At 33.1% G+C, this 16,375-nt stretch overlaps 3 protein-coding genes across 3 annotated transcripts in view; 2 read left to right on the plus strand and 1 right to left on the minus strand.

Annotated features, from left to right (window-relative positions):
* Window positions 1–772: 772 nt before the first annotated feature.
* Window positions 773–2,595, plus strand: LOC106134647 (protein spindle-F). Its single transcript, XM_013334742.2, has 2 exons — window positions 773–1,598; window positions 2,191–2,595. Exons 1-2 carry the CDS (start codon window positions 869–871, stop codon window positions 2,547–2,549), a joined length of 1,089 nt encoding a protein of 362 aa, XP_013190196.1. The 5' UTR covers window positions 773–868; the 3' UTR covers window positions 2,550–2,595.
* A 205-nt stretch (window positions 2,596–2,800) lies between these two features.
* Window positions 2,801–4,436, minus strand: LOC106134648 (large ribosomal subunit protein bL32m). The gene is made up of 4 exons (XM_013334743.2): window positions 4,223–4,436; window positions 3,725–3,964; window positions 3,485–3,612; window positions 2,801–2,949 (listed from the first exon to the last, which is right to left on the minus strand). The coding sequence occupies exons 1-4, from the start codon at window positions 4,308–4,310 to the stop codon at window positions 2,812–2,814; spliced, it is 594 nt and encodes a 197-aa protein (XP_013190197.1). The 5' UTR covers window positions 4,311–4,436; the 3' UTR covers window positions 2,801–2,811.
* A 616-nt stretch (window positions 4,437–5,052) lies between these two features.
* LOC106134616 (all trans-polyprenyl-diphosphate synthase PDSS1) overlaps window positions 5,053–16,375 on the plus strand; it is a 38,709-nt gene continuing 27,386 nt past the window's right edge. Inside the window, exon 1 of the mRNA XM_013334711.2 lies at window positions 5,053–5,320. Coding sequence (XP_013190165.2) covers window positions 5,171–5,320 — 150 coding nt within the window. The 5' untranslated portion in view covers window positions 5,053–5,170. The remainder of the gene's footprint in view (window positions 5,321–16,375) is intronic.

The following is a 16,375-nucleotide window of genomic DNA, read 5'->3' on the forward strand; positions in this document are numbered from 1 at the left end:
TTCCAACTACAACACGAGTTGCCATATGTTGATTTTTTAAATTTGCCGCTTTTTTCAGTCTCATCTTTCGTTACCCAGACTCTATCTAAACAAAAATTCATACAATAAGTCTATGTGCTTTGTCAATAGTTAGCCAATAGTTTCCTAAAGACAGGTTACTATTCCACAAGAAGAATAGAATGGTCCTATTCTTTTCCTATTGGATCCGAGAACCACACGGCACACATATAATAAGTAAACTTAAAAAAAAAATTACGATAAAAATCGATTCTTGATTCTTCGATTTAAGATCGCCATCCCTAGTTTGCTGAAGTGAATGAATTAGGGATAACGATTCTTTCCAAAAAGGTCTATTTTTAAATCGTTCCGAATCGTTGACGGATGTATCGATTAACAAAAAAATCGAAATCTAAAAGATATAATTCCGAAATAAATACATTTTATGATAAAGAAGATAAAAAGCATTATAACTGGTCTCTCACCAGTGAAATCAGTTTTTTTTTTGATTTGATCAGGAAATTCGCTAATAACAATAATTTTATTACCATATCAGAGTCAGATCAGGCACAAAATAAGGATTTTCTTTTCAAAATGTATTTTTTAATTGCATGATAAAGTTAAAGCTTCCAATGCTTTTTAAATAAATTTAAAAAAAATCGAATTACGATTTTCAAAGGTAAAGTATCAATTCCCTGGATCGTTTCAGTATTGCATATCGATTTAAAAATCGAAATTTCTTTCCCAAACAAAAAAAATCGATTATCGATTAATTGATCTCAGATCATCATCCCTAGAATGAATTGAAAGAAAAATTGAGAGAAAGAAAGAAATACACACTTTACTGATTTTATCCAATTTTTAATTTAAAATGGATTCGTCTATTGTCAGTTTTACCAATGATGCCACATTCCAAAGTACATTGAAAGGAGACCATAACAATGTCAGTGTTCATGAATTAGCACTTCACGCTATGAGGGATCGCTGTTTGCTGCTACAAAAAAGAATCAACGCATTAGAAAGTGATAATATGCGTTTAAAGCTAGATTATACGAAGGCTACAGAGACCAAGCCTTACATTCCTTTGCAAGAAGATGAAAAGTCTGCCCTGTTACAGAAAATAGCCGAACTAAATCGACAAAAATCGCAATTAATGCATCATGTTTTTATGGTTTCATGTGAGAATAAAAATTTGTGGACCAAAATTTCATCTAATAAAATTAATAACAAAGATTACAACAAGCAACCTTTGTTACGCACTGAGACATACATTCATAGTACTCCGAAAAGTAGTGCTAACTATCAAGAAAAATATTCAGAGTCCAGCTTAGAAGAAATTTCATTAAAGCTAATCAATAGTTATATTGAAGAAAAATCTCAGCTGGTGAAGCAGTATGAACAATTGACACAACTTCAAAATGAAGACGATCAATTTTTGAATGTGGACTCAATCGGTTTTAATTACATTGAAGACCCAGCTATGAATTCCCTAAAAGAAATTCATATCCAAACAGAAAAACTACTCAATCTAAAGAAAGAAGTTGCTCAACAGGAATCTGATCTTAAATTAGTTATTTCTAAAATTGAAGAGTTCTTGAAAGGTTAGTTTAAGTTGTAATGTTAAATTGCCATAGTAGGGGAATTACCAAATGATAAATACTTTTCCATTAAATGTTATATTTGAAATAATTATAAAATCAATGTATCAAGTGGACACTGTTGCATGAAACACAATAGCTGAGGATAGTTGCCAGGTATATAATGTACAAGGGTACAAGTAATGGCTGATAGAGATCTGTGTTTGGTCAAACATTTGGGTAAAAAGCTGGACACCCTGAAATGAGATTAATTTCATTGGGTGTTGTTGGAGTACTTACTTGCTTGTAGATAAGGTAATTATTTAGGTCAAGCATGAGTGTTGCAATCAAATTTTGTGTTCAATTTAAAATTTGATTAGTGGGATCCCTGGCAACTTTAAGCTAAAGATGCAAAGAGAGGGATAAAAGGTGACTACGAATATTAATTACCAACTCTACTGCTGTGCTGATATAATTTTGAACAATTTTGGTAGACTAGAGATCTCTCTAGTCTGTCTCATTTTAAGTTTTCATAATCTTATGAAAACTTAAAATGAGGCAGACTATTTACCTATAATTATTTATTAATCTATCATTTATTGTAACCTTTTTTCAGATGGTTATAAATGTTCTACATGTGTAACAAGAAATAATGCGAAAATAATTTCATCAGAACACAAAGAAATAGAAACTAGTGATAGCTTAGCCAATTGGGCAACTCCAGTGGAATCTACCAATTATAATTACAATGATTTAAACTCATCAGCTTTCAAGAAAAACCAGGATGAAAACAATGTCAAAGAAGACACTGTTGATAAAATATGTCCTATGTGTGGCCAACAATTCCCAAGAAATGTAGCTTTTAATGAATTTCAAACCCATGTTGAAAATCATTTTATTGGTGAAAGTGACCCAGATTCCGTTATTATAGATAATTTTGAAAATGTACCAACTTCTTTTGACAACATTATTTAATTTATATTTTTTATCACTAGAAATAAATAAAAAATAAGATAGACTTTATTTAAGTTTTATTTAATATTAGATATATATTCTGTTGTTGATAGGAGTCTGAAAAATTTGGTTAGGAAATGGGTAGCAAGACACCTTCATCAAACACAAATACCCATATCTATAGACTTCTGATTGATCCAAATTCTATTATATTCAACAATGAAATAGAAAAGTCTAAATACATAACTGACATATTTTTTAACTACAATCTCAATACTAAAATCTAGGCTAGGTCAGTTGGTTTCACATCAGTAGAGTCTGAAGGCTTTTGTGTTGTTTTCTGAAGGAGATTTTTGCTGAACCACTGTGGCCTTTCCTTTTGCATCTCTATTATCCTTTTTCCTTTCCAAAACTCTGGTGGCTGAAAGAGAAAAATATATAAGCCAAATCAAATTTGATCACAAGAATTGAAGCAAATGCCTGAGAATGCAATCAGGGATCAGCCATGTCGACAGTACCATGATTGTTCAATCAAAAGGTAATAACACTAAACACCTTCCTTCCCTGTAACCTTGTTAATAGATGAATAGGCTATTTGACTGTAATAAAAATATACATTTCTTTTATGTCATCAGTCTTAATATAAATTTTTTGGAGCAATTTGTAATAACCCGAGATAAAAATATTGCATTTTCGATTTTTTAATAAAATATGTAAAATAAAGACAGAAAAGTATTTTTTAGGGCTCCTTATAAACAAATAAATACCCTAAGATAGTTTTTAGAACTTTGTCAAATAGCCTATTTGATAAGTGCTTATTCAATTGGTCACCATTTATAAAATCCATGGGAAAATACTATTTGTGTTAGGAAATGTAGCACATAGAAAAGTTTATTATCCTGTTTGAAACTGATTGCTTCTTAAATAAAAAATAGTCCTTTATAAAATCTACCTACCTGTTCAGGAGTGCTGTCACCTTCATACAATACAATAACATCCTTTTCAATAGGCCCGGTACCTAATTTCTCTTGGATTTTTTGTTTAATTTCTTCAGTTTCTTCCTTTACTTTTGAATAGCAGTTCCCTGTAAAAATATATACAGTAAAACTTGTGGTCCAGCCTACTCCATAAGAGATAAAGATGTGAATAATTGTATTAAATAGATATTGATTTGAAATATGAAAAATATTTATTACCACACAGTCTGCCACTTTCATAATGATGACCACAATCACGACAAACTTTGAGATTTGTTTTGACCTCTAACATTTTCCACACATAGTCTGGAGAACCGAACTTCCTCTTCAGTCTCTTTTCAACTGTTCTTCTAAACTTAGGAACCGCAAATAAAATGCCATCACCAATGATATCTTTTATTGACATCTTGCTCCTAATAGGAGTTTGGTTAGAATCTCCAACATACACTATGGAAAATTCTGTAAAAAATATGTTTATTATAATAGGTAGATGGATCAAATGGCAAATACAGAGAGATGAACTTTTGATACACTGTGTCTTTCTCACTAAAACCCTATACAGTTATGGTTATTATTATTAACAGCCCAATAAATTTGACTTAATACGTAAGTACTTTCATTGGAACTTGGAATACTACCTACCCATCGGAAACTTTGAAAGAAGTAGGATTAGCTGCAGTAAAATCATAGAAATGGAATTAGATGCGTAAAACTAACCTTTAGGTGGTCCCCCAAATACGCGATTATATATGTTACGTTCGATTTGTTTCATTATATTTATAAACTGAGCAACACGCGGAATCATTTTGAAATAATTTACTGTTTCCTTTCTTATTTATACGTTTATTCTAATAATAAATTAAAATATTACAAAAAATGCAAAACTACTGCTAGGTTAAAAGAATTAGAGTATGGGTACCTATACCTATCAAAGACTGTAATTTGAAATTTTATGAATTTAACTAACAATGACAGTGACAGATATTTTTTTTCTTAGGGATCAAGAAAATGAGACAAGGACAGACACTCATTACACACTATAGACGTTTTTGAAATATATGTTGCTAACAAGGTGAAAATATCAATGATTGATTGGAATTCAATGAATCATTTAGTAAATATGTATCCTATTTATGACAAATATTGATTTATAAAAAATCCAAAATAATCATACAAAAAGTGGGCTGTGATTAATCCATGTAGGATCTTGATATTCTATCCGTGCGACTATATTACTAAGTGTGCAACTAGAAATACAGAGCAGGCAACTCCAATATTGAAAAAAATACAGTGTCACGTTTGCACTCACATAAATATTATGAAGCTGCTAGTTAGTTATTTTAAGTAACTTAAATTAATGTTTGTAAGTCGCTATTCTGTTGATTTCTCGTCACTCGCAGTCAGTCGCTCACTTAATAATAATTAAGGTAAATTAAGTATTTTCGACACTTAAACGTTTAATTTATACTCGCACGATTAAATACTACCCTTTTCCTATTGGAACCTGTCAAAGAATTGTGGATGGACTTGGCAACACTTAACAAAACATGGCGCTTGTTTGACAATCAGCTGTCTGAAAGTGGGGAGGAAAAGGCGAACCGAACGTCTGTGTTTTATGTTCGTAATGTAGTTTATGTCCTCAAGCGTTTCGTTGCAGTTGTAACTATGGCGTGTTTAAGTTCGAGTAGGCTCTGTGCTCGTGTACAAGATAAGTTGTTGTGTCAATTTGGACATAAAGTTCGAAGGCAAACTGTATTTGTGAAACTCAAACCTCCTGGACCAACTCCGCTGCGGATATTTGGAAAGACCTGTCAGGTTAGATATTTCTGTAAAAAACTTTCATTTAAAATGTATATAATATATCTATCCCCAATCTGGACCTTGTATAAAATAGTAACAAAGCGTCTCATAATATTATGTCACTCCATACATTTCTGAGGACTTTTTACATAACACCCAGCGTGACAGTAAATAACCTATAAGTCAGCTGTTTTAGTTGAAAGTTTTAAAAAGTTTTTTTTTTTATGATTGTAGGTACTTAGGTATTTAAATAGAAATAGTGCTTAATTTTAAATAATCAAAATAGCCCTTATCGCGAATGATAAAAGTGAAATCTTCGCAAGTGTTGGACAGTGGGTCGCATCGCGCGCAGCACTGGTTTGTTGGGTTTGTTCAACGATTTCACTGTATGTAATGTAGGTACCACATAACTTTTACTTTCAGTTACAAGGCATTCTTTTATTCATAGTTCATGAAAAGACTACTTAATAAAATCTGGTATGAATGTAAAAAAACATAGGTAGTATCGTCACGTAATTATCGGCATATATTGCGAAATATTAGGCACTTTATTTGTAAGTAAACTTATTCACAATAAGGATCAATTATTGATGTTAAAAAGTTTTGTTTGGTTCTTTTTTTATTAAAAAATTTATCAACATGATTGAGCACGGCCTTTTTCGGCGCGGGCGCAGCTGCGGGTACGTCCAATACGCGCGTGAGTCCGTCGCCGCCGCTGTTGTCGCTCACTAGCGTCGTGCTTTCTCGCGCAGCATGCGGGCATGCAATGTCCAATCTCGACGACCACGAAACTTTCTAAGCAACAATTATTTTTCGCATTAATATTTCATTTGCTTCTTCAATCGCAACCGATTAGTGATAAATTTCTTTGAATGCGTTGAGCGTTGCATTTGCTTCGTTTTTCAAAGTCAAAAGTTATTGAAAGGATTGATATAGTTAGGTAGGTAGGTATGTATGAGAAAAAAAGCTAGTTAATATTGCAAACTTTTACGATCAGACATTTTGTAGGGTGTGCAGGATCAATGGACCTGACGCCTCCTTTATACCTATATTCACTGCCGAAAATATATCAAATTACCATTTCAAAAGAGGATGCTTTGATTAATAGGTAATCCAAAAAAATATCGCCTTAGATCGGGACTTAAATTCGTGGACTAGATCTTCTTATTCCTGCTGGCGTTAGTCCTGGTTACATACATACATACATACATATGGTCACGTCTATATCCCTTGCGGGGTAGACAGAGCCAACAGTCTTAAAAAGGCTGAATGGCCACGTTCAGCTTTTTGGCTTAATGATAGAATTGAGATTCAAATAGTGACAGGTTGCTAACCCAACGCCTAAAAAAGAATCCCAAGTTTGTAAGCCTATCCCTTAGTCGCCTTTTACGACATCCATGGAAAAGAGCTGGAGTGGTCCTATTCTTTTTTGTGTTGGTGCCGGGAACCACACGGCACCTGGTTACATCCTTAACTTTTTTTGGAGAGGACCCCGGGGTACGCCTTTACGACCATGATCTTGCATTAGGTGAGTCAGGTTTTTCACGAAGCAGCTCCCATCTGACCTTCGCAACGTTTGCAGATTAACCAAACTCATATTGGATCATGGTTACACATTTAGTTGCATGTCCTCACGATGTTAGCAGTCATACTAATGTAAGTACATAACTCAGAAAAAGCGAGTCATTGGTACAATACCGAGGTAAGATTGGAACCTGTGTCCCCATACGCATGATTTGTGCCGGTCTTTATTCGTGGACTAGATAAAGACTAAATAAATATTTAATATTAATGTAAAGATTGGTCCTATAGTTATATCATAAGGAAATTAAACTAAAAAATGTCGTGAAATGCGCATTGCCAGTGAAAGTCGTGTGATGATTCGTTGAATTTTTAATAGCTTGTAAAGTGCAAGTTGCCTTTCCAAAAGGATTGAAGCCTTTCTTATTGCTAGTCCTTTTGACGACATTGGACCTTCCTAAAATAGATGAAACTTACCCTTCAAAGAAAGTAACAAAAGGAATTTCAAAACGTAACAGTAAGTAACATTATAATATTTCGAGTTCCAAATTTTATTTTTCATATATTGTTTACACAGTTACAAGATTTAGGGTACGTTTGGTCAAGACTGAAAGTTGTTTTGATTCGCAAAGCGCATTTTCCTATCAAAAATTAACAAATATTGCCCAAACAGCCCTCAATTATTCATCTTAATAATAAAACAAAGGGCTTACAAAGGTGAACGGTTAAGCGGATGTGTCTTCAAAAATCAATTCAAATTGTTCGTGCGTAATGTATTTTTTTTTACAATTACTATTGGACGCTATGTTACACAGGAATTAATAGAACAATGGATTTACATACACAATTATTGAAAAAAAAAAAACGATATGTGGATATTAGTAAATCAAACCGATAGAACTCGCCGATATTGGCACATTGTTTCTTGAAAAGAAAAACACTATGGAGCTAAAGTAGACACAGCTTTATTTACTTAACGTGTATATTGTTATTTTTTTCACCTTTTGATGTTATCAGTTAATTCATGAGGAATATCAATGTGAAATTAACAAAAAAAGACGAGCGCAACCGTGGACTGGACACAGACTTCAAACAATTGTCGTAATAGTATGCACAGATTTTTAGTTTCCTAATAAGAAATCCTCATGTAATATGACGTATAAAAATATGTGTTACATTATTAGAATACGACAAAAAATAAATATAAATGATATAAAGACTGAAACTGTAAGGATTAGTAAAATAATGGTAAACTAAGCAAATAAATATGGATAATGTGCAATTACATAACTATGAGGAGAAAATGTATCTCTTGAGGTTCAGATTAGCATGTTGTCCACAATAATAACCATGTTACTGTTCATTGTTAATTTTCAAGTAGAATTTAGTGCATGAATTGGTCGAGTGAGCCGTGCCGCACGTAACGTCCTGCGTAAATGAAGCTCGGTAGAAATGCGGAACACACAACTATTTGTTCAGTCGACATCATTGTATAAGAGTTTGCGGCAACACATACCACGTAGCATATGTTATTTTCGCCTTACAACATTTTCTTGAATCCTAAATGACGTGATGGAAATATTAAGGGCCGCGTATAAAGCTTTAAATGTTTTATAGCTAAAGTTTGGTTTATTACTTAACAAGTTAAGATAGTTCAAGAACGGCTATTCGCCTTTGGAATATTTCTATGCGATATCATAATGGTAATGATGAATAGAAGAGCAAAATTTCCTCTAAAATTATACTTAAGATTATACACAATATATATATGTTCAGGGAAATTGCAAATTTTCAAATTGCCGATATCATATATTCCAGAAACCGCGTTCGTGCAAATTGCGTCAACAAGCAAGGGTCCACCGCTAAACAGCCTAATTTAATATGAATCAAACTTTCACATAAATAAAAAAAATATGCTTCACAAAATGTAACAAAGAATCAGCCTTAGGTACGCGAGAAAATTTATAGATTCAAAAATGTTAAAAAACCGCTTTAGCACCCGCCAAACCAACTGTGGTCCCATAAGATACGTTAATGCCATTATAAATATTAATGTAATCTCGAATTTACGTCTCACGTGGCAAGGTCATGTTTGCAGAACTAGGAAGACAATATAATTAGCTAAAACATAAATAAATATGTGAATTAAATACGTGATTTTAAACTGTAAATGAGATCGGATTGCTATAAGACACTAATTTCGGAAAACCTGTCCCCTGAACAAGTATAAAGCACAAAATTGTTGTGTTAGTTGTGGAAGATATTCCTTCAACTAATGTAGTCTAATAAAGTCGATGATGAACGGTTGCGACCCTGAATACTGGATAAGTTTTATATTTTACAACAAGATAGACATGTATTACTAGATCGTAAACTGGGACTACGGAAGAGATTTCCGCAATATTAATTCTTGTCTCTACCAGTTCTGTTCTCCTAAATCAATGCAACTAGACTGGTTCTTTGTTAAGCTGCGATTCACAAAATGCGTAGTTGTCAAAATTATTGAGTTAACCGCTGCAGAGGAAGGGGTCACCAGTTACTTGGCGTCCTTGCAGTGGCAGCGTGCTTAGCCCGGCATAGTTGAGCAACCGCGTTTCGGTCAGCACTTGCAAACAATGAACTCATCAGCAGCGTCTGGAAGCAATTTTAATTGCTGTCACTTGCGCTTGCGCACGTGACGATATTTGATAAGGGCCACGGTTTCTCATTGAGCAATCCGTCACCATGTACGTACATAATTGCTGTTTGTCATTTGCAAGATTAATATAAGACGAGTTAAATATTTAACGAAGTCTATGTTACGCAGTCCAGAAAATTGAATATGTGATATTTAACATAAATTAGTTGCTTAATTATAAATTTATCCTGTATAATAATTTAATTAATTTATCTATTGATTATTGTGTAAGTGGGCGACGTGATAGCCATCTATTACGATTTCAGAATCTTTATTCCACCTTTATGACCATTTGAAAAATATATATTGATTAATGTCACAGTAACATGCCATAGGGATAAACATAATTTTGCATGAAGATATGTTTATATGTGATGTACTGTGTACCCGTAAATCAGCATTGCGACATATCCGCGAAATCGTTCTTCAATGCCAATAAACGCCCTCGCTGGAGGAACCGACGCGATTACATTTTGTAGTTAAAAGTAGGTAAGAAAATATTTCATTTTTCTAAGCTACTTAAGCTTGGTTTGCGACTCCGTATACGATTGCTTCGATTATGTCGTAAAAAGTAGCCTTTCCATAGTTGAGACTGATAACCTGTTGCTATGATATGAGATATTTTCGATATAAATATGAGTTGGATGTTGCAGTACCCAAGAATCGGCTTCCGTATAAAGTTTTCCTTTCACACCCGTGTATTTATTTATCGAAACGTAAAATTACTCTCTTATCTGGTTCTGAAGGTTAACATTTTAATAATACCCTGTTTATAATAATAAGCCCAGGTATTTTTCCCAGTAACTTAAGTATTTAATTTTATCGTAACGGCGCTTTTATTAAAGAATTTTATTTATTTCTCACTTGGCTTGTTAATATTTCGCCTAATTTTTTATGTATCTCTCATTTCCCGGTTTCCCCTTGACCGCAATGATACGGGTACCAGAGTCCGCCACTGGTGTTTTTTTTTTAACCATAATGTGATAATATTTGAACAATTTTTTTTTAAACCTATTTCGTTGCTGAAAAGTTTCCGTCCAGACAATTCTATCTTATGGCTTAGTTATTTTTATTCATATTAAAGGTAAATCACCAGTAATTATAACATAGTTTTGAAATGTTTAGTGACCCCAAGTGCTATTTAGCTAAGTAATTATGATACACAATTATAAAAATATGTTTTCTTTATGTGTACCGTTGCAAAATATGAATTACTTTAATTATTTACAATTACTTAATTACATGAATATTTTTTGGTTTCTCTACCAAGGACTAACGTAATACTATTTTTTTATTTCTCTATGTCTCTTAAATGATTGAATAAAATTGAATTAAAAAGTGTCGACCTTCATTCTTAAGTACTGTATAAGCATCCAAGTTCTATTGCCACAAAAATCGTGGGAGTTAATGTTGAATGTTTCACGAGTTTCTATTATGTTCTCAAATAACTTACCAGGTTATAACGACCTTTTGTTAAGGTCAGTCAAAGCTAACACAACAAAACTTGGTTTGCTTATATTTTGGTCATCACAATCGATAAGTTTCTTAATTGTGAACCGCGAATAATTTCGATTAATCTTTTTTTTTTTCATTTCTAAGATTTTCTATTAACAAATAAAGCATAAATATTAAAATAACAAATATTTGTTGTTTAAAAACTGAATCAATAGAAAATTTATATAACCTCACTGTACTTATCAAATACTCTTTTCTGTGAGTCATAAAAGTGATTCTAAACCAAAACAAATAAAGAAAATACCTAAACATAATGCTACGGCGACATAGACAAGCATTCTAGCTAGATTCGTCCTTGATTCATAACCTCAGAGGCGGGCGCCCGTCTTCGACCCACATTCAAGACTCAAGTAATTACAGTACCGATAGTTATCTGTAGATGTGGTGAACGGACCCGGCAATGCACACATCCAAATGCAACCAGATTGCAACTGGATAGCGATTTAATGAATAGGTTTACTTTAAAGAATTCTGTCGAAATACGAGTTGATATTAAATTTAAGATAAAGATAAATGGATCGTTTATTTGGAAATGCTACGCTTTTTAAACACTTTTAGTTATCGATTTGAAAGTTATAAATAAGAAATGTATACGGTAATTGTTTTAAACGCAACTTAGTGTTATAAAAGTTTTTTATATATATACTTTTACGAAAGAAAGACTTTTAAGAAAAGTTTTGACTAGATAAACCATACCTATTATTCGGATGCCGGTAAATAATGTTGTATAACATTTTGTTTAGAAGAAAGTTAGCAGTAAACGTATGACGTTATTTTGCAAGACGATAACTTTCAACACAATAAATGCTATTAACTTTTCACAGTGCAATTTCTTACTGTGCGAATGAGTAAAGATAACTGACATCGGCAAGGATTATCCCTTTAATATAATATACCTACGTAAGAACTCATTAAAAACATAAAATAGAAATTTGTAATAATTAGTGAAAAAAATCAAACTTGTAGTAATCGCTAATCTAAGTACTATTAAAAATACTCGCGTTAATGATAGACTGGGTAATACGAAATGTACATCCAAAACAGTTGGCCGAAGGAAGCTAAAATTTGCGTGATTTTTTAAGCAACGAAGATTTCCCAAAATTGCCTAAGGAACAAGACGAGATTGTTACTTTTACGCGGGCGTTCTGAATTTAAATACATATCGGTACATCTAGTGACTTCAATATTCCTTGCGGGGAAGACAGCCTACAGTCTATGTAGAAAAAACTTGAAAAAAGGCACATTCAGTTGTATGAGGGAATTGAGATTCAAGTGGTGACAGGTTGGTAGCCCATCGCCCACAAGAGGAATCACAAGTTTATTAGCCTTTTCCTTAGTCGCCTTTTACGACATCCATGGAAAAGGAGTGGTTCTATTCTTAAGTACCGGAAACCACATGGTACGGCATCCGAATCCGAAAAACAAAAACTTTGGAATCCTGACACGACGTTTTATTCGTGAAATTTCTAATAGTATTTATTCTCTTTTGTTAGTCGTTAACATCTTACAATGTTAACATGAGGTAACCACACCGCGCCAAGGTTGCGCGTGTATCGACACGGATGCGGTTTGCAACACCCCGCTTTCAGCAACAGGAGCTGAATCTTCTAAATAAATGACATCTTCCGTTGTGCCTTTAAAATAATATATAGTTAACATCAAGTTCTACAAGCTGAATTAACATTAAAAATAATCATCATTAGTTAGGTACTCAAAGTTGACGAACGAGCGTAACGTAAATATTCCAATCAAATTAATTTTAACGTATTTATATAACGTGTGTACTTATTTGTAATACGTAGCTATACATAGATATTTGTCACAGGTTTCTGGTTATTTTTATTAAGTAGTTGTTAATAATATAAAATAAATAAAACAAGAAAACCGTAGGGAAATCGGTAAAGTTAGTTATTTACTATGCGTGTCTTCGACATTTAAAATATTGTTATGAATACTATATTTATTTTGTAGGTAATTACCTGATCAATGCTTTTAGCTATGATCAGGACCATTAAGTAGAAGTACACAGATACACGTTGTCGCGGTCACGCAACGCGTGTCGCATGTCCAGAATAATTTTACGCCGAACACACAATCAACACAGATGATATTGACCCTTTTTGGCCCAGACATACTTTGCTGAATACCCCTGCTAATAACTGTGTAATTTGTTAGCAAACCAGTTTATTTTCATTGATAAATATTTCAATTGTTGAAACTGTTATTGTTATATATAATTTCTGACAAGTAAATTGCTCACGCGCAGCTCAGCCGGCCGTGGCGCGTTGATGTCTTTTGTATGGAGTGTTAAATCGCGTCGATTCGAACATTCAATTTTGTTTAAAATGCTTTTCAATGTTTTAACGATTTATGGTAAAATTTTAAGATGATGATTCTTCGTCAAAGTATTTACACATATGCGTAAAATAAACACTCTATTATGCAAAACTCAAAGTGATTACATTTTGATATATTACCGATTGTATTTTGCACAAAGGCGTAAGTGAATAGCGAATGACAAAACTGGGAAGTTTAGAGTTATGTCACAGGTATTTCCAAATACTTTATGAAGAATATTTTACGTGAAGGAATATACTTGCTATCGTGCATATTGAATAGAAAAATATTTTATAATGTTGTCAAGATTTTGTTAAAGATAGTTCTAGAGTATCAGGTTGTATATATCGTTGAAAGTATGTTCAGAAGACTTAACTATTTATCATTCATGCCAATATGCTCTCCGATGAACGTTCGGCAACAGCAATCAGTCAATAATAAAGACGTGTCAATTGCTGCTCACTTCTATTTTAAGAATCGCAAGGAACGCTCACTTTCTATCGTGTTTTAATTGTTATGTGCGACCGGCGCACACGCATGCAATTTTACGTGCCGCTATGCTGTTCATCATTTACATCGATCACGGATTTGTTTTTGTTTTAATACAATTCTGTTCCTGATGCCGCTTGCGCATATTGACTACAGGTCGTCGCTCTCTCTTTCATCGTATTGTTATTTCCGGTTGTATCTGGTTGCTTCGATATTCGAAAATATAGGTGAGACAGGATTGGAGGGATTTAAACGTGATGTGTAATAAATTAGACAAAGTTTTTAGGGTTGTCTGCCTTACACTATGTGTGGGCGGCAAAGTAGCAATCAGCAGTATGCAGGAAATTGAGTTAAAGTAAAATTTAATTGTATTTATAAAAATATCTTTCAAGTATGTTCTAAATTTATTCCAATACGGAAATACGAATTATAAATAGGTTACAACAAAAACATGTACAACGTATGATTAGCGAACGACCATGTTATATTTTGGCGTGTTATCAAATCAGTTTAATGAAAAATAAGTAGGTAAAAATAAGTAATTTTGATTAAAACAGGAAATCCATTCTACTTTCCATTAGTTCCACAATTATCCTAAAAATTTACTTATCAAATTATGACGCCCAGTAATTATGCTGGAAAAGAAAGTGCGTTAGTGCGTTTACCACACCTGCCAAAAGTGAAGTCAGTCGCTAAGAAGTATTTGTTTTGTGTGAACTATCCGCTGAATGCTAAACAAAGGATTATGTTAGTAGAAGCTAGTTGGATAATAATGCGTAATACGGGTTGCGTTTTTTTAAATCGAATCTAGTTCAACTTGTTCGTTGAAAGATTTATTTACAAACGTGGTATCATTACAGTTGTCGTGTGCAATATAATAACAAGTAATCTTACAACATGCATCACGCTTTTTCCCGGAGATTTTGGCATTGCTCCATTTGCCGCGATCCATATATACTTACCTTTTTTCGCTCCATAATGCAAATCACCCTTTACGGGTAATTATTTTTGTAACTACGTAGGTAAATATTCTTAAACTATTTATTGCCAGAATATTGCAATCACAAAAATACTTAAGGGTCTTTTCAATTTGGTTAACCTCCAAAGATAGAAAGGGGGGCATTTATGCCTTAACAACGTCCTGACGTGAATAAGCCTCCTGAGCATTTCATACAACTCCTTATTCATAATACAACCTTCAAAAACAGAACTAATTCTGTTAAATAGTTACACAATGTCTACTAATGTTGTTGCACTCAGTATAATAAAATAGGTGTCAAATGGTGGTAATGTATGGTTGTGATATTATATACGATATCATAATAATACGTGACTCTTTCGTGGCAGGTCTAGTAATAAAATAAACAAGGCGATACGAAGCAGAAAAAAATTGTTTCAGTTTACTTCAGAATGAGATAAATGAAAATTTCATAAATCTATGAAAAACGGTATCTGTACTAGGTTACAGATTTGCTAAGTAAAATGAGAATTAACTAGGTGAAAAAAGTTAAACTGAGCCAATTGTTGTTAAGTTCTTTGTTTCATGTTACCGTTTTAATGGTTAATTATGACTAACGATTTAGTTCACTTTGTATTATAATGACGCATTTGGCAATTAAAATTCCCCAGAAGATTTACTGGCCGCAATAACTGTGACAAATTTCGTTGTTTTAATATCGTAGGTATTAATAACAGGAATAACTGGACGTGTGTTGACATATTTTTTTAAAACGCTTGTAGGTGCATTTTGTTTAGGATTTACGAAGTCGATAACTCTATTAATATTCCTTATCGCTCTAATCTTATTCGAAGTTATTCAACGCAGGCTGTAGTGACGCGTGTGAAATCGCGTGCGTATAATGTATTGTTATTCCGCCCCGTCACTGGGAATTAGGAAAACTGCCAGAACAACGTCGCTTATGGTGCCATCTACTTCCGAGAATCTACATGATAATGAGACACGTGCTGCCTGAATAAACCACGAATTTCAATGTCTTTATCTAAAAATTTAAAAAGAAGAATGATTGACATACATGTCAAGACACAGCTCAAACCCCTGCTGGGTAGCTGTTAAAATTTGGTATACATGTAAGTTTCTAAGGTCGAAGAGTTGTTGTACTGTCTTAGTTTCGCTCCAAACCACAAAAATTTCAAAAACTATACTTAGTTTAATCTAACTAAGCAATTTATGAGCTATGTATTATAACTCTAACCTTAGCATGGCAACCCTGCTAAGTGCTTATGTTGTTTGTCTTTTGTTTAGGGGTGTCGTATCTTGAGTGGTCACATGCGATTTAAATAGAAACATTTATTGTTTTCTAAGCATTACTTTTACTTGTCCTTGAATTGGGTATTGTAAAAGTATGTTCTAGAAAAACTGCATTTACTTATATTACTACATTAAAGTAGTTGACAAAATATTATCTATCACATAGCAAGATTTAAGAAGAAAAGAACCGAATTTAAACCCTGTGTCTTACTTCAGAATAAACGTTTCAATTTCATTCACTTAATAATAATTGTTTTAGTAC

The sequence above is a fragment of the Amyelois transitella genome, chromosome 9 (genome assembly GCF_032362555.1).
Source record: "Amyelois transitella isolate CPQ chromosome 9, ilAmyTran1.1, whole genome shotgun sequence".
Classification (NCBI taxonomy): Eukaryota; Metazoa; Arthropoda; class Insecta; order Lepidoptera; family Pyralidae; genus Amyelois; species Amyelois transitella.